The 22,812-nt window shown below is 37.9% G+C and overlaps 1 protein-coding gene across 6 annotated transcripts in view; it reads left to right on the top strand.

Moving 5' to 3' along the window:
• The window catches only part of RIMS2 (regulating synaptic membrane exocytosis 2), a 213,156-nt gene that overhangs the window by 26,568 nt on the left and 163,776 nt on the right, over window positions 1-22,812 (top strand). For 4 of the 6 annotated variants that reach the window (XM_036436629.2, XM_036436632.2, XM_036436631.2 and 1 more), the window contains exons 2-5: window positions 6,157-7,166; window positions 19,663-19,730; window positions 21,615-21,734; window positions 22,418-22,517. In XM_036436629.2, coding sequence (XP_036292522.1) covers window positions 6,157-7,166; window positions 19,663-19,730; window positions 21,615-21,734; window positions 22,418-22,517 — 1,298 coding nt within the window. Of the gene's footprint in view, window positions 1-6,156; window positions 7,167-19,662; window positions 19,731-19,873; window positions 20,083-21,614; window positions 21,735-22,417; window positions 22,518-22,812 lie in introns of those variants that run through there. The other 2 variants (XM_045581338.1, XM_045581337.1) reach the window with 1 other exon arrangement.

The raw sequence follows: 22,812 nt of genomic DNA, 5'->3' as shown, positions 1-22,812 counted from the left end.
TGTAGTGTGGTGTTTAAAAGAGAACATCGTGTTTTAAAAGCACTTGGTGAAATTTAACAGCCTTCATTAACAAAGCTCAGCCCTGCCAGTGTCTCCCAGACATTATGGTTCTCCTTATTTGGGGCCTTACTTCAGTAAGCATCACTGTTTTTGTGTTTTTAAATGAAAGAGTGTGTGGTCTCACTCATATGTGGAATCTAATGAACAAGATAAGCTGATGAACAAAATAGATCTAGAGACACAGAAGCATGGGACAGACCGATGAATCTCAGAGGGAAAGTGAAGGTGGGTGGGGAGAGATTAACCAAAAGATTTATAGGCATATCTGCATCACCCGAGGACACAGACAATAGTGTGGTGAAGGCTCGGGAGTGGGTGGGTGGGTGAGGAGTGGAGGGCGTCAGTGTAGAAGGAAAAGGCATCTGTAATACTTTTCAACAATAAAGATAAATTTTAAAAAAGACTCCGGGGGACACTCTAGTAAGAGGTTTCAAGAGCGGAACAGGTTCGTAAAAAGGAGGTGTTTTATGGAAGCTTTGTTCTCTGAGGGGCAATGCTATTTTCTCTACCTTGGTAAATCTTTCTTAAAATGCCCATCATGCTTTAATGTTTTTATGTGTGTAGGGTTTGGGCCAGACTTTCTGAGCCTGGGAATGAAGTGAAAACAGTGACACCCCGAGATATTAGTGTATATATACCACTTTTGAAAACAGTCACTTTTGAAGACAATCTGCCAGCGAGTCTCCATTTCATAGTATTTTACTGGACTGGATGTATTAAAGAATCAAGGGTGTGTATCTTGAAGAGAATACACTGCAGTCAGTGGGCCTGACTGATGCCTCATGGAAGCAGTATGACATTGGTGTAGGGAGCTAAGGAGCACCCACCTATCATGCTGGCAGGTGCTGTTCTCTCTGTCTGAGAAAGAACATTCTGGAAGATAGGCTGGGTTTCTTTCATTGATTTAATTGAGCCAGATAGGAACTGCAGATTATGGAGAAACTACTTATGCCAGTTTTGTATCAATTACATATATAATGCTATGTGTGTACTTACTGGCACTTAAACATATAGGAGGGGTACATAGGAAAATACCTGTTACTATAAATACTGGTATAATGAAGATTCCAACTTTTAAATGAAATACATTTTGTATGTTGTTGTTTTTTTGTCATTAGTTGCTCCAAAGGATACTGTATTGATTTGTTACTATGAATTCTCTTCCAAGAAAAATCTTGTTTAGCAAGCGCTTTCTTTGTACCTGCCACTCTCTGAAATAATTTGATTGAGTTGTATTCTCATGCAGGTTAGTGACAGGCTAATTGGCAGAGCTGCAGGTCTATTTTTCAAAGATTCATGCTGTTCTGTTACTAAGAAACAGCTCTTCTTTAACTCCTCATCTCTCCCTCTGTCAAGCAATGTAGTTTTCTCTACATCACTGAAAACAACCACTTAAATTCCCAAGTCACTCTGACAAATGAACCAAATAGCACAAAAGAGATTCAGTATTCTGGAGAATGAAGAGGTTGATATTTTCAAGATTCATGCTTTGAAGGCACATCTTTTGCTTGTTTACTTAAGAGTAGTATTTTGTGAATTTATTTGTCATGGTAAAATACAAATAAGAAAAATAAGTAGTGTGCATTTTGGCTAATACTGTAGTGTTGTTTCTGAAATCTTCTGGACTTACCAGCTTGAAAGAATCAAAATCTTCTGTGGGATTTTTGTTTCAGTTTATTAAAACTATGGGATGTAAATGGTTGGACTTTATTATTGGTTAACATTCCTATGAAAATGAATGATCTTGATTTTTTATTGCATTTCTGCTTCAAGAATCTACATTTTTAGGAATCCCAGAGGGGAGAAAGGCCTTTATTTGTCCTCACACCTCTCACAATCTCTCCAAGATCTATACTTCATTCTGGGAAAATATTCTGTGTGAATACGGCACAAATGGTTGAATGGTGCTGCCGCATATGCCTAGATCCTCGTTTAAATGTGAGATTCAGGAGACCAGAAAACAGTGCAACACTCCTCACTCTTCCAACACTGGCCTCTTCTTAGTTTTATTTAAGTGTATTAGAATACTTAAATATAACTTTCAGAAGTGTAATAGTAACATCTAGATAATTGGCTTTAGGTATAAAGGGCGTCTGTGGTGTTACCTTCTTTTCTGTTTTTATTTTTATTTTTTGAATGATTGACGAGGCATTGAGAGGTTAAGTGATAAATTAGAATAAGCAAAGCTTGGTTTAAACTCAGTGTCTAACCAACTTTTCAGTTTATAAAACACAGTTTTTCATAAAATTTCTACAGAAACAACTACTTGCTGCCCCCATAACCCCTTTGGGGAAACATTCTCTTGAATAATGGAAAAGAAATTATAGAATAGACCTATTAAACCATCATATTTCATTACCAGTATACATTTCATAGGAAAAGCAGTGTAGTAGACTCATCAATAACAAACACAATGAATTTTGCTATTGTAAAAATATTATAATTCATGTAGGAGAACATGGCTTACAAATTTCCGAGTCTGTGTGTTTTGAGTATTTTGTCTAGAAATGCCTAGGATGTAGGATGCATTTGGTGTTCAGTATTGTGAGGCACTAATCAGCTAAGTACCATAATCCTCCTTACAGGGTACATTCTCACTTGACCTGGAGCTATATACAGTCACATGGTGACAGCATTAAAGAATAACATTTTCCTTAACAGGCCCGTTCCTAGAGGGTTTTATGTCTCCATCCATGAATGCATGTTGTTTTATGTGTAACTTTTTAGTAATTGGCTTTTGAAATAAAACGATGGTAAGCAAACAGAGACATTGAAATCATCTGATTAAGGATGGCTCCTGTGGTTTTGCTAGAGCTAGAAGGATTAAGTGAAAGCACCGCCTGGCCCTGTGTTCATGCATTTTTGTCAACATGATGCTTCGTGCTCGACAGATGTGCGTTGGTTGAGCAAAAGGTAAAACTGTACTAATGTGTTAAATATTGTGATATGTAATAAAAGATAAATCTGTTTTATGGGTTTTAATGAATATAAATGGTTGATTCGTTAAAAGCTTTTTGTAGGAATTATAGGAACAGACCCTATATATTTCACGTTTTACAGGATCGCATGCTTCTTTTAAATCCTTGATTTAATGTGTCTTAACAGCTTCAAATTTCACCACTTGATTGCAATGTTATGTTTAAACTAGATGGTTAGCATGTGTAATTGAATTAATGAGGTATCATTTAAGTGTATTTAGCAGTATCCATGCAGAAAGCTTTAAAAAAAGATGGTATTTTTTCAGATTATTGATTCTTTAAATGTTGTTCTATTTTTTCATTTATAAAATGACAATTTTTAAATGAGCTCTATAATAAAGATTATGAGTAAGACATTTTCATATACATAGCACTTAACTGTAATAATATAAAATTTGAATTTACAGAAATTCCTAATTTTTAATTCTTCACTCTACTTTTAGTGTCCTTATGATTTAAAAAAGTTACATAGGTCTTAAAATTTAAAAACATGAATATTAACACTTAAGTTTCCATCTAATCATTCACTGTCCTTATAAAAGTTTTTACATGTTTACTGGATTATATTTTCAGAAACTTGATTATTTTATAGTATATGTGTGATCAGTATTGATATATATCAGTGGTATAATAACAGAAACCACATAAGAATATAAATGTTGTAAATATTAAAATAGAAACTATGGTAAAAATGAAATGAATTACTGTACAGTATATGCATTGAGACTGCCTTTGGGAAATTAGGAAAGAGACTCTAATAGAGAAAGAATCTTTTCATTTAGAGTTTCCCCATCAGTCAGTATAATTTTTAAACATGGAATTTTAAAGAGACTGATGGGTAGTTTCCTGCTCAAACTATCCAGTTAAGTGTGACTACATAGCCAGAATATTTAGAAATATGCAGATTGGTGGTTAGTCCATATTACAACAGTTATAAACAATGAACAGAAATGCTTCTGATTAAAGTAGAAATAGTATATTTCTATATGAGGTTTTCTATAAACTTGTTCCAATTAAGATGACTATAATATAGTGAAAAAGAAAAAGATTCTAACAATCTAGGTTTTAATAGAAAGAAGATGAAAAGATATTAGGTTAATATAAAGTGAATATAAATATATACTGATATCATATTGGTCAGAAATTGGGATTGATAAAATGTATTGGCATAAATATTAAAGCACTATATAAGGTCACAAATATATTTTATCCTAAAAAAAGGCATAATTTTGGATTCTGCCTCTTAAGTTTTCATAGTCTTTGAAGGATTAAGTGAAATATAATACCTTATATGAGTTGCTCCATTTTTCTGAATTATAATTTATGGATTAAATACTGTTAAATGCTTCATGATTATTTAGGGAAGTTTATAAATTATCATTATATTATTTTACCTATAAAATACTTCCCAATTGAAAATAATAAATACTAAGGCTTGTTTATAAAAACCAGTAGCGAAGCTAGAGATTAGAGATACAGCAGTTGAATTTTCATCAATTCCTGAAAAATATGTCCAAGTAGAATATTCAGTAATACACACTATAGTTGTTAGAAATTGTTTTGACAAGGTATTTTAATATTTTGGAGTAACTAATATTAGATTCTTCATTGTTTATAAGAATATTCTTTAGAATAAAATCTTACTTTGCTTCTAGCATATCTTTAATATACTGTAAGGTAACTTAACCATATTTTTAGAAACCTAATTCCATGATAAGTAACAATGACAATAGTTATCCCAATTTCAGAAATTATGACCATAGGAAAAATAGAATAACATTTAAAGAATCAATAATCTGAAAAAATACATCTTTTTTAAAGCTTTATACTGCATGGATACTGCTAAATACACTATTTTTACTTAAATCCAGTACAAATCACTATCTACAGTATGATTCACATGTTTCAGGCAAATTTCATAATCTCTAGAACAAAGTGATTGCTGGATTTAATACTGAATTCAATTTATTGAAGGTATGATTTTTAAAAAGCACTTACTAGTATATGACTTGCTAAGGACTAATTAATTGTTAATAGTCTTTTTACTGGAACCGAATTATCTAAGTAAATATTCTTATTTATTAATAAATGGAATATATTCCTTGTGTTATTAAAGACTCACTACATTTATGTCCTACTTACTTTCAAAAATTCATGTTAATTCCTCAGGGACTGAAGTATTTTGTTTTATTTTTTGTTCTACTTCTGTCCTATAATAGTAGATGTTAAACATGTTACTAGATATTAAATACATTACTAGATGTTAAATATAACATATTACTAGACACCCCTAAGTTGCAAGAAGGTTTTGTTCTAAATGTTTAGTTGTAAAGTGATTGATACTCAAAATATATTTTGCCAAAAAAGTCATTTTATAAACAAGAGTTGGTTTTTGTAGCCCAAAACAAGAGCCAAATTAACATATAATAGTTACATCTCTTCCACCCCCGACCCCCTAAGACTCTGAGGATCTTCAGTCTGTCCCATGCTTCTGTGTCTCTGGATCTGTTTTGTTTGCCAGTTTATTTTGTTCACTAGATTCCACCGAGGAGTGAGATCATCTTATACTTGTCTTTCTCTGACTGGCTTATTTCACTTAGCGGCCAACACTTCGCTTTAGTTAGAGAGTATTCAATTCTTGAGCCAAGTCCGTTTGACTTCATTACTTTTTTTTAAGTAACTTTCACACCAAGATGTCAGAATGGAGAGAAGGAAGATGGGTGTGTTTGTTTTTTAAGTTTCTGAATAACAGGTTGGGAGGCAGCTGAAGTTGGAGCCAGGCAAGGAAAGGAGAATAAAGTCTGTTTTCCAGCAACAGCATGTGATGGTTACCTAAGTTCCCAATGAGTACATTTCCTATGTAGTGTATCCGTGTTTTAATAACCGCGTCCAAAGTACCCTTTCCGTTTCCTATTTGAACTCCATAGAATACATAGAAGTAACACTTTTGTTTTGGCGTGACTTTGAAATGAATTTTTTTTTTTTTTAAAGGAGCTAAAGGACCATTTGAATGTATCCATCCACCTCTCTGTGAATCAATAAAACGTAGAATTATGTAAACGCTGCTCTTCTCATCCCTTCTTTTCTTTTCTTAAACGTGGCTCTTCTCATCCCTTAGGAAAAGAAGTCCGTCCGTGTCCAGAGACCAGAACAGAAGGTACGCCCCGCGGGAGGAGAGGGAGGAGGACCCGCAGTATGCGCCCGCGGGCAGCGCCATGCCCAGGTCTCCATCGGATTACGCCGACCGGCGGCCTCCGCGCGAGCCCCCGTTCTACGAAGCATCGGACCCCGTAAGCTACAGGGAGCCCGGCCGGAGGGGCCACCGGCACGCCAAAGAGTACGACGATGACGAGGACCTGGAGAGCAGGGAGGACTATGAGAGGCAGAGGCGCGAGGAGGAGGAGTACCAGGCGCGCTACCGCAGCGACCCCAACCTGGCCCGTTACCCGGTCAAGCCGCAGCCCTACGAGGAGCAGATGCGCATCCACGCCGAGGTGTCCCGCGCGCGGCACGAGCGCAGGCACAGCGACGTGTCTCTGGCCAACGCCGAGCTGGAGGACGCCAGGGCGGCCTCGCTGAGGATGGAGAGGATGGAGAGGATGGAGAGGACGGAGAGGATGGAGAGGACGGAGCGGCCGGCCAGGCAGAGGTCCGCGTCCGAGCGCAGAGCCGCCCTGGAGAGCCAGCGCTCCTACTCCATGGAGAGGACTCGAGAGGCGCAGGGGCCCGGCTCGGCGGCGTCGTCCTATCCACCCAGGACCACAAACCACAGCCCCCCGACGCCCCGCAGAAGCCCGATCCCCATGGACCACCGGCAGGACCCGCGGCGCGCCGCCGCCGAGCCGCTGCGGAGGCAGCAGCAGCAGCAGCAGCAGCACCTGGACCCCAGCTCCGCCGGCGGCAGGAAGACCAAGCGCGAGAAGATGGAGACGATGCTCAGGAACGACTCGCTCAGCTCCGACCAGTCCGAGTCCGTGCGGCCGCCCCCGCCCCGGCCCCACAAGTCCAAGAAGGGGGGCAAGATGCGCCAGGTGTCCCTCAGCAGCTCCGAGGAGGAGCTGGCCTCCACGCCCGAGTACACCAGCTGCGACGACGTGGAGATCGAGAGCGAGAGCGTAAGTGAGAAAGGTAAGCGGCCCCTCCTGGACCATGGATGGGATGGGACCGTGTGGGGCTGTACTGCCCAGCAGGCAGGGAAAAGTGAGGTGGTTGCTCCTTTTATTTAAAAAGTGTATACACACACACACACACACACACACACACACACACACACACACATATATTTATATATATATATATATATACATATATATATGTATATATATATATATATATATTCATATTTTAAAATATATTTCATTGATTATTTTACAGAGAGGAAGGGAGAGAGATAGAGAGCTAGAAACATCGATAAGAGCTAGAAACATCGACCAGCTGCCTCTTGCACACCCCCCTACTGGGGATGTGCCTGCAACCAACGTACATGCCCCTGACCGGAATCGAACCCGGGACCCTTCAGTCCGTAGACCAACGTTCTACCGCTGAGCCAAACCGGTTTCGGCAAAAAAAAGTGTATATATTTTATTGATCTTTTACAGAGAGGAAGGTAGAGGGATAGAGAGTTAGAAACATCCATGAGAGAGAAACATGGATTAGCTGCCTCCTGCACCAACCCCCCCACTGGGGATGTGCCCACAACCAAGGCACATGCCCTCGACCGGAATTGAACCTGGGACCCTCCAGTCCTCAGGCTGATTGATGCTCTATCCACTGAGCCAAACCGGTTTCGGCTAGTTGCGCCTTTTATTTAAAAAGTGTTTTATTTATTTTTTCTTTTTAAAAAAAAATATTTTATTGATTTTTTTACAGAGAGGAAGGGAGGGGGATAGAGAGTTAGAAACATGAATGAGAATCATCGATCAGCTGCCTCTTGCACATGCCCCCCTGGGGATGTGCTGGCAACCAAGGTACATGCCCTTGACCAGAATCGAACCTAGGACCTTTCAGTCCGCAGGCCGACGCTCTATCCACTGAGCCAAACCAGTTTCGGCCGGAGTAGACATTTAAAAGTTAGGTAGTTGCTCCTTTTATTTAAAAAAAAATATATTTTATTGATTTTTTACAGAGAGGAAGGGAGAGGGATAGAGAGTTGTTAGAAACATCGATGAGAGAGAATCATCGATCAGCTGCCTCCTGCACATCCCCCACCGGGGTTGTGCCCGCAACCAAGGTACATGCCCTTGACCAGAATCGAACCTGGGACCCTTCAGTCCGCAGGCCGACGCTCTATCCCACTGAGCCAAACCGGTTTCGGCTAGTTGCTCTTGTATTTAAAAAGTGTTTTAATAGTGTTGGTCATGTGAAGAAAATTTTTCAGTTATGAAATATAAAACATCCTCTGTAAGTCTGTTGATTTTTTAAAATATATATATTTATTGATTTTGTACAGAGAGGAAGGGAGAAAGATAGAGTTAGAAATATGGATGAGAGAGTCATCGATCAGCTGCCTCTTGCACACCCCCTACTGGGGATATGCCCGCAACCAATGTACATGCCCTTGACCGGAATCGAACCCGGGACCCTTCAGTCCCCAAGCCGACCCTCTATCCACTGAGCCAAACCAGTTTTGGCTGTAAGTCTGTTGATTTTAAAAACTGGTGTTTTTTTTGGTGTGTGTCGGGGGAGGGGTTTGTTGTTGTTTTTTTGTTTTGTTTTTTTCCGCTTTGTTTCTGAAAATTTTCTTAACACTACTTGATGGCGTATTTTTATCTATTGGCTACCTAACCCTTTTTGTGTTTCCTTTTAAAAGTAACAATATATTTACTATAGAACATCTGAAAAATTCCTCAGAGTGTAAAGAGTGAAATACAAGGTATCCATAATTCTTTTCTCCAAATATATCCATTATTAACATTTTGTGTATTTCTTCCCTTCTTCTTATGTCTGTGTGATGATTTTTTCAGTTGATAGATCACTAGTTTTCCTCAAGCCATTAGGTATTCTTCGTAAGGATATACCAAACTAACTGTTCCTTTATTTGGGGGCATTGCAGTTGCTTCCAGTTGTTATTATAAATGATATTATTATGGTCATCTTTATGCATAATTTTTGCCTATATCTCTTAGTATTTCACAAATACATGTTTGTGCTGTGATTTTGTTTTTAAGCTTTTACTTCAGATTAACATCCTGCTTTCCAAAAAGGTTATAACACTCCATATTCCTGTCATAATGCTTTCATCATCAAACAGGCTTGAGCTTTTGGGCTAGATGCACCGTATCTTTGCTTTTCCTTTTTTCATTGCTATTTGAATGCACCACAAAAAAGCTCTCTCATTTCAACTTGAATTGGATTGTGCGGTTGAATATTTTATATGTAAATTGGTTTTTGATACATTCCATTTATTTCTTCTGTCCATGTTCCTATTGGGTATGAATTGGTTTTTGTCTTATTGATTTTATCAGAGCGTTTTATTTGCTTATTTAACTGTCATCTGTTCCAAATGCATTTCACATTTTGATGTTTTTCTACTAATTTTCTTTGCTCATTGGAAAATATTGAACATAATATAACTAAATCTTTATGTTCCTTGGTGTTTTTTTTTTTTTTCCTGTTCCTTTTATGTCCAGAAAATCTTTATTCATCCCCAAATTAGTTAAATATTTAACGCTGATTTCTCAGGGTTTTATTATTAATTTTAAATTTTAAACTTAAATCTTTTTGTAATTTGTTTGGGTGTATGCCAAAACACACCAGATAGGTGAGTATCTAACTTGAATCCCTTGTCCCGTCCTCACCGCCACACACACAATTTTCTGACACTGTTGGAGAGATAATTGATTTCATTTTATAGGAATGAATGGAGATTCATTCAAGAAAGGAATTCAAGAAGGCAGCTGGATGTGAAATTAATATTGTATGTAAAATAATTAGAAAAGATAAATGAGAAGGAGTTTGCATTCTGAACTAAAAACAGAAAATGTGATTTAAAAGTAATAAGTAACGAGGAAGGCCTACATGAAGAAAGCTATAAAACCTGACTACGTAACACACAGGAAGAGATTCACTTCATGTTCCTAATTGGGGAGGCTAAATACCCTAAAGATGCATATTCCTTTCTGATGATCTCTTGGGGTTAATAGCACTTTAGTCAGCATCTTAGTTGGTTCATTGAAGTATCCTATTTCTAAAGTTACACTGGGAGGTGTAGAAGAGGAAGAGCTTAATTTACCACCTCTGCATTTTAGGTTCATTGGCTGGGACCCTATGAATTACCACATGTGTCAAACACAAGGCCCGCGGGCCAAATCCGTCCCGCCAGGCCTTGCAATGTGGCCCGCACCGCGCTGCCATCACTGCACTCCGCTGCGTTTCCATCACAATGACAGTTTATGACTGTTCAGTAAACCATTCGGCCCGCGATTTAGGCTGGATTTTAGATTTTGGCCCCTTCTCTGATTGAGTTCGACACCCCTAAATTAGACTGACAAAAGACAGATTAACAAGAGAAAAATGTATTATCATATGCATTGCGCGCGCACACACACACACACACACACACACACACACACACACACATATATATATATATATAGAAGCACTCAACCAGGAGAAACTCAAAGGGGTGGTTAGAATTTGGGCTTATATAACACAAGAACAAGACATTTTTAGAGACAGGACAAGACAAAGGAAAATGACTTTCAGCTTCCAGGGCTGACAGACTGTGGGAACTAATGGAAGATAAGGGCTAATTTTAGCGAGGTTTGTTATGTTGACTCCTGTGGTGCTTGTAAGGTCAGGAGTTATATCCAGTGGTTAACTTCTGTCCATCTGATAGAGAAGGGGAGGGCGTCACCTTTCCAAATACATGACCTGCTTCTAGGCAGATAGGGAGAGGGCAGGGAACTTCTCTTGTATCTGCTTCTCCTCCCCAGGCCTTCACCACCCTATTGTCTGTGTCCATGGGTTATGCATTCATGCATACAAGTTCTTTAGTTGATCTCTTCCCACTGAGCCTCGACAGTCTGTTCCATATTTCTATGTTTCTGGATCTATTTTGTTCAACACCTTATTTTTTTTCATTAGATTCCACCTATGAGTGAGATCATGTGATATCTGTCTTTCTCTGACTGGCTTCTTTCGCTTAGCATAATACTATCCAGGTCCCTCCATGCTGTCTCAAAGGGGTAAGAGATTCTCCCTCCCTTCCTTCCTCCCTCCCTCCCTTCCTTCCTTCCTTCCTTCCTTCCTTCCTTCCTTCCTTCCTTCCTTCCTTCCTTCCTTCCTTCCTTCCTTCCTTCCTCTGCTACATAGTACTCCATGGTATAATTGTATCATAGCTTTTTTATCCACTCATCCACTGATGGGCACTTGGGCTGTTTCCAGATCTTAGCTATTGTAAATTGTGCTGCTATAAACATAGGGTTGCATACAATTCTTTCTGATTGGTGTTTGGGGTTTCTTAGGATATATTCCTAGAAGTGGGATCACTGAGTCAAATGGGAGTTCCATATTTAATTTTTTGAGGAAACTCGGTTTCCATAATGGCTGCACCAGTCTGTATTCTCACCAGCAGTGTACTAGGGTTCCCTTTTCTCCACATCCTCACCAGCATTTGTCATTTGGTGATTTGTTCTGACAGGTGTGAGGTGATACCTCATTGTTTTAATTTGCATCTCTCTGATGATCAGTGTCTTTGAGCATTTTTTCATATGTCTCTTGGCCATCTCTTTGTATGTCAGCTTTGGAGAAGTGTCTATTTAGGTTCTCTGCCCATTTTTATCGATAATTGGAATTTTTGTCTTCATTGTGTTAAGTTATGAGTTCCTTATATATTTTGGAAATTAACCCTTTATCAGGTGTATCATTGGCAAATATTTTCTCCCATATAGTGGGCTCTTTTTTCATTTTGTTGATTTTTTTTTTTTTTTTTTTTTTTTTTTTTTTTGCTTTGCAGAAGCTATTTATTTTGATGTAGTCCCATTTGTTTATTTTCTCTTTGTTTTTCTTGCCCTCAGAAGATGTAATAGCAAACATATTGCTATGAGAGATGTCTGAGATTTTGCTGTCTGTGATTTCTTCTAGGAGTTTTATGGTTTCACAGCTTACATTTAAGTCTTTTATCCATTTTGAATTTATTCTTGTGTACAGTGTAAGTTGGTGGTCTACTTTCATTATTTTGTATGTACTTGCCCAGTTTCCCCAAAATCATGTATTGAAGAGACTTTATTCCAATGTATGCTCTTGCCTCCTTTGTCAAATATTAATTGAGCATAATGGCTCTCTGGGTTCTCTGTTCTGTTCCATTGATCCGTATGCCTGTTCTTGTGCCAGAATCAGGCTGTTTTGATTACAGTGGCTTTGTAGATAATTTCATAATGGTTATTGTGATCCCTCCAATTTTGTTGTTCTTTCTCAAGATTGCTGTGACTACTTGAGGTCTGTTTTGTTCCATATAAATTTTGGGTGTATTTGTTATAGATCTGTGAAATATGCTGTTGGTATTTTAATAGGGATTGCATTGAATTTATAAATTGTTTGGTAAGACTCATTCTTTCTTTTATGGCCTAGAAATATTCCATTATATATATATCATAGCTTTTTTATCCACTTGTCTGTTATGGACACTTGGGTTCCTTCTGTATTTTGGCTACTGTGCATAATGCTGAAATGAACATAGGGGTGCATATAGTCTTTCAAATTAGTGTTTTGGGTTTCTTCAGATATATTCACAGAAGTTGGATCACTGGGTCATAAGGCAGTTACATTTTTATTTCTTGAGGAAACTCCATACTGTTTTCCATAGAGGCTGCACCAGTCTGCATTCCCACCAGCAGTGTAGGGGGGTGGATTCCCTTTTCTCCACATCCTCATCAATACTTGTTTGTTGCTTTATTAATCAGCCATTCTGGCAGGTGTGAGGTGATAGTCTATTGTGGTTTTAATTTGCATGTCTCTGATGATTAGTGACATTGAGCATCTTTTTACATGTCTATTGGCCAACTGTGGGTCCTCTTTGGAGAAGTGTCTGGGTCCTCTGCCCATTTTTAAATTGGATTTTTAAAATTGCCATTGTTGAGTTGTCTGAGTTCTTAATAAATTGGACACTAACTCCCTTATTATATGTATCATTGGTGAACATATTCTTCCATTCAGCGGTTGTTTTGTTTGTTTTGTTTTGCGGATGCTTTCCTTTGCTATTTGATGTAGTCCCATTTGTTTACTTTTCTCTTTGGTTCCTTTGCCTGAGGAGATATATCAGGAAAAAATATTGGTAAGAGAAATGTCAGATAGTTTACTGCCTTTGTTTTTTTTTCCTAAGCGTTTTGTGGTATGTAGTCTTACATTTAAATCTTTAATCCACTTTGAGTTTATTCTTGTTTATGGCGTAAGAAGGTGGACTAGTTTCAGTTTTTGCCTGTACCTGTTCAATTTTCGCAATGTCATTTGCTGAATAGACTTGTCTTTCTTCCTTTTTTTTTTTTTTAATATATTTTATTGATTTTTTACAGAGAGGAAGAGAGAGGGATATAGAGTTAGAAACATCGATGAGAGAGAATCATCAATCAGCTGCCTCTTGCACACCCCCCACTGGGGATGTGCCCACAACCAAGGTACATGCCCTTGACCGGAATCGAAACCGGGACCTTTCAGTCCCCAGGCCGACACTCTATCCACTGAGCCAAACTGGTTTTGGCTAGACTTATCTTTCCCTCATTGCATGTTCTTGCCACTTTTGGCATATATTAATTGGCAATATACATGTGGGTTTATTTCTGGGTTGTGTGTTCTGTTGAGTTCTCTCTCTTTTTTTCAATCCCTTCATCCCCCTTACCCTCCACCTTGCCCCGAGCAAGTCTGTCTGCTCTTTGTCTATGAGTCTGTCTCTATTCTGCTTGGTAGTTCAGTTTGTTCTGCTGTATTTGACTGCACTGTATTTGACTAACTCATCCGGGAAAGTTATACATGCATTGGGCTTGCCTTTTCTCCAGTTTGTGTGCAGATCTGCCTGTTTTCCTTTCTAGGATACATCCATGATAATTACCTCTGCCTTCTTGGAATCATGTCTTCTCCACATCCGTGCCTTGCATTTGACTATTTTCCTATCTATCAGATCATAGCACTCTTGTTTGCTTGCAGGCTTATCTTCCCAGCAGGGAGCATGCTGATTTCATCTTACACATAACACTTAGCACAGCATCAGGCAGATAACAGACATGCAATAAACTTTTTTCTATCCTGAGTTAAATTAAACTTTATTAAACAGAATTTGGAAATAGAGGTTGAGAGACTGTTGGTTTGTAATAGTCTGTTTCACTGATCTGTATGTTCTATCAGTTTAACCAGATTTTTATCAAACTCTTATCTGAAACCTAATTATTATTTCTGTTTAATGGCTCTTGCATTATTTATTATTTTTTAAAATATATTTTATTGATTTTTTTACAGAGAGGAAGGGAGAGATATAGAGAGCTAGAAACGTCAATGAGAGAGAGACATCGACCAGCTGCCTCTTGCACACCCCCTACTGGGGATGTGCCCGCAACCAATGTACATGCCCTTGACTGGAATTGAACCTGGGACCCTTCAGTCCACAGACCGATGCTCTACCACTGAGCCAAACCAGTTTCGGCTCTTGCATTATTAATTCTAATTTTCCTTTCTCTTCTGCTAATCCTTACATGGCATTTACAATTTAAATATTAATCCTTTGTTCATTTTTCTTCGTTCATTTTTTTTTTTTTTAAGGTCTGTGGCGTTTTAAGACCCAAATTCAAGTCTTTTTTTTTTTTTTTTTTTAATAAACCTTTATTGTTCAGTTATTACAATTGTTCCTCTTTTTTCCCCCCATAGCTTCCCTCCACCTGGTTCCCACCCCACCGTCTGCTCCCCCCCCATCCATAGGTGTATGATTTTTGTCCAGTCTCTTCCTGCACCACCCACACCCCTTTCCCCCTGAGAATTATCAGTCCACTCCCTTTCTATGCCCCTGATTCTATTATATTCACCAGTTTACTCTGTTCATCAGATTTTTTATTCACTTGAATTTTAGATATGTTGATAGATATGTATTTATTGTTCATAATTTTTATCTTTACCTTTTTCTTCTTCCTTTTCTTAAAGAATACCTTTCAGCATTTCATATAATACTGGTTTGGTGTTGATAAACTCCTTTAGCTTTTTCTTATCTGTGAATCTCCTTATCTGACCTTCAATTCTGAATGATAGCTTTGCTGGGTAGAGTAATCTTGGTTTTAGGTTCTTCCTATTCATCACTTTGAATATTTCTTGCCACTCCCATCTGGTCTGCATAGTTTCTGTTGAGAAATCAGCTGACAGTTGTATGGGTGCTCCCTTATAGGTAACTAACTGTTTTTCTCTTGCTGCTTTTTATATTCTCTTTGTCTTTTGCTCTTGGTTTTTTAATTATGATGTGTCTTGGTGTGGTCCTCTTTAGATTCCTTTTGTTTGGGGTTCTCTGTGCTTCCTGTACTTGTAAGTCTATTTCTTTCACCAGGTGGGGGAATTTTCTGTCATTATTTCTTTAAATAGGTTTTCAGTATCCTGCTCTCTCTTTTCTTCTAGCACCCCCATAATTCTAATGTTGGTACGTTTTACGTTGTCCCAGAGGCTCCTTATGCTATCTTCATATTTTTGGATTGTTTTTTCTTTTTGCTTCTTTGGTTGGGTGTTTTTTGCTTCTTTGTATTGCAAGTCTTTGACTTGATTCTTGCGATACTGTAGTCTACTGTTGTATCTCTGTATATTATACTTTTATTTCTGTCAGTGTATGCTTAATTCCTAGTTGGTATTTTTTCATATCCTTGAGGGTCTTGCTAAATTTATCAGCCTTTTCTAGAAGGTTCTTGAGACTATCGAGGCAGCGTTTTGTTAACAATAGGATGACATGACATCCCACCACCTTAATTAGAAGTAAGTCACAGGTTGTGCACAAAGGCCTGAACACCAAGAGATGGGGATTTTGGGGCCCCCACCTTAGAATCAGTTCTCCACACCCCCCAATGTTGTCTCTGAAGCAACTCCATGGAACATAGTTTGAAAGCATTGCCTTAGATAATATTCCTTATATATAATTTTTTTTTTTAAGCTTGGGCTTTGCGTCTCCTTTAATACTGATTATTCTGTTTTCTTGAGGGTGGGGGTAGGGGGAGAAAGTCTTATAATCAGTTTTAATGGCTATCATAAAAGGAAAAATGTCCCTTCAGGAAGATTATATCCCCAAACACAGTTTTTGGGACACTTGTCCTGGGAGAAAGGTTAGTCTTCCAATTCGGTTTGTGGAAGCCATATGTTATATAATCCCTACAAAGAAGTGTATTGTGAGTGTCTCTCCTATTTCTTCTTCTAGAACTGGAAAGCCCAGCAATACATTTTTGTAGTGCTACTGAAGGAAGGATATTTTATTTTATTTCTGCCCTTTGAAACTACACACAGTAAGAATATTAAGTAAAAAGTATTACAAAAGTAATGCTAGTAGGTTAGGATTATTTTCTATATGTTTTACATTGGCCTTATTTAATTCTTATAGTAATAGTAATTTTTACTCAACAAATGTTTACCTATTGTCTACCATATATGATAGGTTTTTTCGTGGTTGTTTTTTTGTTGTTGTTGTTGTTAGATATTTTCATTTTAGCTTCAAGTGGTTACATAGCTAGTTTCCCTTATTGACATAGGAAAGAGCTACATTTTCTTTTTTGGTAGGTTGCAGATATAGGGGTAGAAGAGAGATTTTGAGCTGAATTTAAAAATATATATATATATTTTATTGATTTTACACAGAGAGGAATTGAGAGGGCAGAGAGTTAGAAACGTCTATGAGAGAGAAACATCGACCAGCTTCCTCTTGCACACACCCCCACTGGAGATGTGCCCGCAACCAAGGTACATGCCCTCGACCGGAATCGAACCCGGGACCTTTCAGTCCGCAGGCCAACGCTCTATCCACTGAGCCAAACCGGTCCCGGCTTGAGCTGAATTTTTACACCATCACATAAACCAGTCAAGAAATTTCACTTGCATTCTCCATTCTTTATTTAATTCAGTTCAGAGATTTATCAGTACTTTGTTGTGGAACAATACAGTTTTATTTTCAAAGGGCTATAGATTTTTCTGAAACACTGATACTCTAGGCCCGTGGTTGGCAAACTGCGGCTCCCAAGCCACATGCGGCTCTTTGGCCCCTTGAGTGTGGCTCTTCCACAAAATACCTCGGCCTGGGCAAGTCTATTTTGAACAAGTGTCGTTAGAACAAGTTTAAGTTTTAAAAAATTTGGCTCTCAAAAGAAATTTCAATAGTTGTACTGTTGATATTTGGCTCTGTTGTCTAATGAGTTACAATACCGCTTAGAACAGTGGTCGGCAAACTCATTAGACAACAGAGCCAAATATCAACAGTACAACTATTGAAATTTCTTTGGAGAGCCAATTTTTTCAAACTTAAACTTCTTCTAACGACACTTGTTCAAAATAGACTTGCCCAGGCCACACTCAAGGGGCCAAAGAGCCTCATGTGGCTCACGAGCTGCAGTTTGCTGACCACGGGCTTAACCAATAGATTTCCTATATGCCCATTGGAATAGCTTATGGGTATTGCAAACAGAATACCCACAATTTAACACTATGTTTAATAAATCCTAAGATGTATGTTTTTAGTTCAAAAATCTATGAATCTTATATACAGTAACGTCTTAGATTTTGTGAAGCAGAGTAATTCCTTTTTACTCCTTCCCTAATACAGTCTTCTTTCTCCAGTCTCCTCCCGCTCTTTAATGGGTTTTCCTTACATTCATTTGTTAATGCCAGAAACTTGGGTGCTATTCTTGACTCTCCAGTCATTCATTCCTAAACCTTAATTCTACCTCCAAAGTGCCTCTCAGTTTTCTCTTTTCTTATCAAATCTATTGCCAGCACCTTTAAAGCCCTAATCACTTGTCCCATGGATTATTACAAGTGCCTTTTTAAAAAAAATATATATTTTATTGATTTTTCACAGAGAGGAAGAGAGAGAGAGAGAGAGAGAGAGTTTCACAGAGTTAGAAACATCGATGAGAGAGAAACATCGATCAGCTGCCTCCAGCAACACCGCCCACCCCCCCTCACTGGGGACGTGCCCGCCACCAAGGTACATGCCCTTGACTGGAATCAAACCTGGGACCTTTCAGTCCACAGGCCGACGCTCTATCCACTGAGCCAAACCAGTTTCTGCTGCAAATGCCTTTTAACTCTTGGCATCATCCAATTCAATCTCTATTTAGTGCTTAGATTCATCTTCTAAAAACATAAATCAATTTATATCACCATTTTACTTAAAGTCCTTCAAGGAATGAAATGCACAGTCTGTCACGTGGCACAAAAAGGCCTCGCTAAGCTGGTCTGTGCTGCCTCCCCAGTCCCCTTAGCATTGTGTTTGCCCTCCTTCCTTTGGGGCCAGACACACTGGTGTCCCTGCAGTGGTTTTATAGGACCAGGCGGTCCCTGGAATGTCTTTCCTCCACTTTGCGTCTGCCTGTCTCCTCGCCTGTCCTGTAGGTCACGTATATCTCATCTTGAAACATCACTTCTCTAGAGGCGTTCACGGACCCCTACATTTAAATTGAATCTTACTATGCTCTCTCAGGGTTTTGTAATTTCCTGTGTGACTCTGGGGACTTATTTATTGTGTTTATCCCAACTCTGTTGTGTATCTCATCTTTTAACCTCATACCCTAGAGCTTGGCACAATGCAGAGCAAATGGAAGGGGATTAGTAAATATTTTTAAAGAAGTTGAAAGTATGAATAAACTTTACAAAGATCTATGTGCACATATAGTCTAAACATAAATCCTTTTTCAAATGTAAGGCAAAATATAAGCATGAGAAGTAGATACTCATTCTTAGTTATCAGTTACACAAATTATCTGACAATTTTTTTAAAAATTTTCTTTTTATGAGAATGTAATTTCTGAAAAAGTTGAAAAATTATTTCACAATAATAAGCATTTCATAATAAAAGTGAAGTTTCTTTTATTTTTACTAATAGAAATTGAGGGTATCTCTTTTGTCACTTTCATACACAACTATTCTTTTTGTAAACAATTCTTTTTTTCCTTTTTTTTTTTTATCCACCAAATATTTTTAGGAGGTTTTGGTATTAAAAATAACATTGTATTACACTCCAGGAACAACATTTAACTGCTTGGCTTTTTGTTATAGTGGTTATGGGCAAACCACTATTTAATGTCTAGAATGCTCTTTATGCTTTGGAGGGTAATTCATGTCTGTTTACCAGCACGAAAAAGATAGCACGCGTAACAGTCATAACCAATAGTCTTTTTCCTTTTTCAGAATAAGTATTTTTTTTCATTTCTTTATTATTAGCCTTTTCTCTTCTTTTAGGACTTTTGCTCTCTAGGGTCTGTCTAGAGATCACAAACTTGATGATCCTACATTCTGTAAGTTTGACTCCCTTGGGATCCTAGCTCTCTCTTGATGTGTGCAGTGAGTATGAGAGGCAGGGCTCTTGGCAGCAGAATACCACATGGTGTAAAATGTTGATAATGCCTTTGTCTGTCCTCTCCTCCGTCTCCTTCACTGCGTCCTCTTGTCTGTCCGGCTCTCCCAGGAGACATGGATTACAACTGGCTGGACCATACGTCTTGGCATAGCAGTGAGGCCTCCCCAATGTCTTTGGTGAGACATGTGGGGCCTTGCTATTGGATCTCTGTTCTCATTTCACGTTTCCTTTTTTTTTTTATTTACACTTCTGCATGTTTTCTTTTTTTGTATCTTTTTTTTTTTTTTTTTTTTTTTTTTTTTTAATCCCATGCCTATAGGGGACAGTCAAAAGGGAAAAAGAAAAACTAGTGAGCAGGCAGTTCTGTCGGACTCTAACACCAGGTCTGAGAGACAAAAGAAAATGCTGTGCTTTGGTGGCCACTCTTTGGAAGAGGATTTGGAATGGTCCGAGCCCCAGATTAAGGACTCTGGGGTAGACACCTGTAGTAACACAACCCTTAACGAGGAGCATAGCCATAGCGAGAAGGTACTGAGATCGTGGAGCCTGCCTTGTAACCTGCTCATTTGGTCTTCGTTTGCTCTCTGTCACTCATTCAAACGGAACATGACACAAGAACAGGGCGTCTCAGGGGTCGATGTAGCATTTCTCAAGGTGCAGAAAAGAAAAACAAAACCAAAACAAACAAATCAAACGATTTCTTGCTTGCTTTGCTGTTTTTGTTGTTGGACGGCATACCAAAAAAAAAAATAAATAAATAAATACAAATAAAAAAAAATAAGTAAATGAAATAAAAATTAGGAACAAAGGAATGTTTTGTCTATGGTCGCAGAGAGACTTTTGTAATGTCACCATCAACGACAAATACAAAGAATTTCTTGGATTGGCTTATCTGATTGCTGGCGTACATTTCCCTTGGGATGAAAAATTGTTAATAGTCTGAATCCCAGGCAAAAGGGAGCTAATTGGGTCTGTTTGCACAGAAAAAGTTGTTTTTCTTTTTTCCCTTTCACTGTCATTTTGCTCTTTTGTTTTCTTGTCATAGCATTTCAATGTGGCATGAATTAGTATCAGAGCCATTGCTGTCTGCTTTGGTATTTATTATTTTTGCTTTTAGTGTAGCAAGACTTTTTAAAAATCTTATTACCATGTAGATGTGACTGGCTAGAACTTGTCTTTTGCCTGCTAAATTTTGCATGAAGATGTGCATGTTACTTTAAGATAACTGTGAAACGTGATTACACAAATCATTGACTTTGTTATTTGACACATAATTTATAATAGAATGGAATGGTGTCATGATCTCTAAAAGGATTAGTTCTGCCCTGAGCAAGAGATAAACTCCTAATATTTTACAGGTTATATTTGGCAATGGATACCATGGAATTAGCCAATAAAATCAACTTACTAGATAATTCAAAGGCCTGAAGGAATCAACGCACCTCTGAAAAATGAGAAATGTAATCTGTGCCCACCTTTGAATGAGGCCTAATTCTCCCGGAATCAATTGGAAAGTTATTTGGGGCATGTGTGTTTCTTGTCAATTTAATCTAGAAACTTATTTCACGAAAGCCCCTCCTCAGAGGTTTGGCTTTTGTGTTTTATATCATTTGACCTTTTAACTTTCATTGCAATAAGGTCTCTAAAAGTTTTCCAAAAGTGTTGGAAGGTTAAAATTTCATTTTTAAATGAGTTTACTTTTACAGAATATCATTCTATCTTTCCTGCCCATGATTTTATTAATCTTCAGCATGTATGTTATTAAGTTAGGGTTTGAACATATTTTCAAGATATCTTTGATTTTGTAAAATTATGTAACTTCGGTATTGTGTCAAAAGACTGTAAGAATTTGACTTTGAAAAAACTTGCTATAATAAAATTCAGATGATTGGCATAATGTAAGTCTTTTTTGATCAATGTTTTTGATCAAATGTTTTGAATGCAAACTGGTTTGTGTAATCATAGTATGAAGGCAGTCTGGAATTTAGAGAGATTGTACAATAAGGGGTCGCTTGTCATAAAAGAGCGTTAATTTTCTTTGTCTTTTGATGCAATGTCAGCACCCTGTGACATGGCAGCCATCCAAAGATGGAGATCGCTTGATTGGTCGTATTTTATTAAATAAGCGCCTGAAAGATGGAAGTGTGCCTCGAGATTCAGGAGCGATGCTTGGCTTGAAGGTAGGCGATGAAATGTGTAAGGTTTTGACTCTGTGTTACTTTACAGGTTTATCAGAGAAGCAAATTCTTTCTACCTATACCAAATCAGTGGCTTGTCTTTCTATTTTTAAGAATTCATAAATATTTGTCTTCAATATCCATTTCTTATTTTTCAAGTTTTATTTAAGAAGTTTCCGTTATTCTACAATAATACTCGTATGTATAATTTTAGAAATTCTAAATACAGTGCAAAAACTTATTTTACCTGTACAGTTTGTCCTTTATATCTATATCTGTGTTTATATTCTTTCTATCTATCTATCTATCTATCTATCTATCTATCTATCTATCTAGGGAGAGATAGAAACATCAATGATGAGAGAGAATCCTTGATCAGCTGCCTCCTGCAATCCTCTACTGGGGACTGAGCCTGCAACCCAGGCATGTACCCTGTCTGGGGATCGAACCATGATCTCCTGGTTCATGGGTCAAAGCTCAACCACTGAGCCACACATACTGGCGCTCGCTGTCTCTCTCTCTCTCTCTCTCTCTCTCTCTCTCTCTCTCTCTCTCTGTCTCTCTCTCTCTCTCAAATCAATAAAAACATACATTTTTTAAAGTTTCAAATTGTCTATTTTTTACTTGAATATTCAATCATGCTCATTGGGAGAAAGTATCTCTTACTTCTTTTCTTTATGAAACAGGTTGTAGGAGGAAAGATGACTGAATCGGGTCGGCTCTGTGCATTTATTACCAAAGTGAAAAAAGGAAGCTTAGCTGATACTGTAGGACATCTTAGGCCAGGTAGGTTTTTATCTTTGAGTGTTCACATTCAAACTGTTAAAACTGAGTGGTTATGAAAAGTAATCCTCAAATAGAAGCGATTTGATTAGTAATAAAGTGCTCATTTAACTTAAATAAATTTATTCATTATAGGGAAGTAATATTATTTCTTGAACCACATTAGATAAAAGGCTTTGTTTGTTCGTTGGTATTTTGCTTATGGATATTCCTGTTCTGTATCCAGTATTCACCTATTTTGTTTCCCATAAGCTGTAACTTAAAAAAAAATTCCAACATAGTTTAGGAAAAAGCTTCA

This window comes from Pipistrellus kuhlii, unplaced genomic scaffold, assembly GCF_014108245.1.
Source record: "Pipistrellus kuhlii isolate mPipKuh1 unplaced genomic scaffold, mPipKuh1.p scaffold_m20_p_14, whole genome shotgun sequence".
NCBI lineage: Eukaryota > Metazoa > Chordata > Mammalia > Chiroptera > Vespertilionidae > Pipistrellus > Pipistrellus kuhlii.
This window is presented reverse-complemented; position numbering and strand designations above follow the sequence as displayed.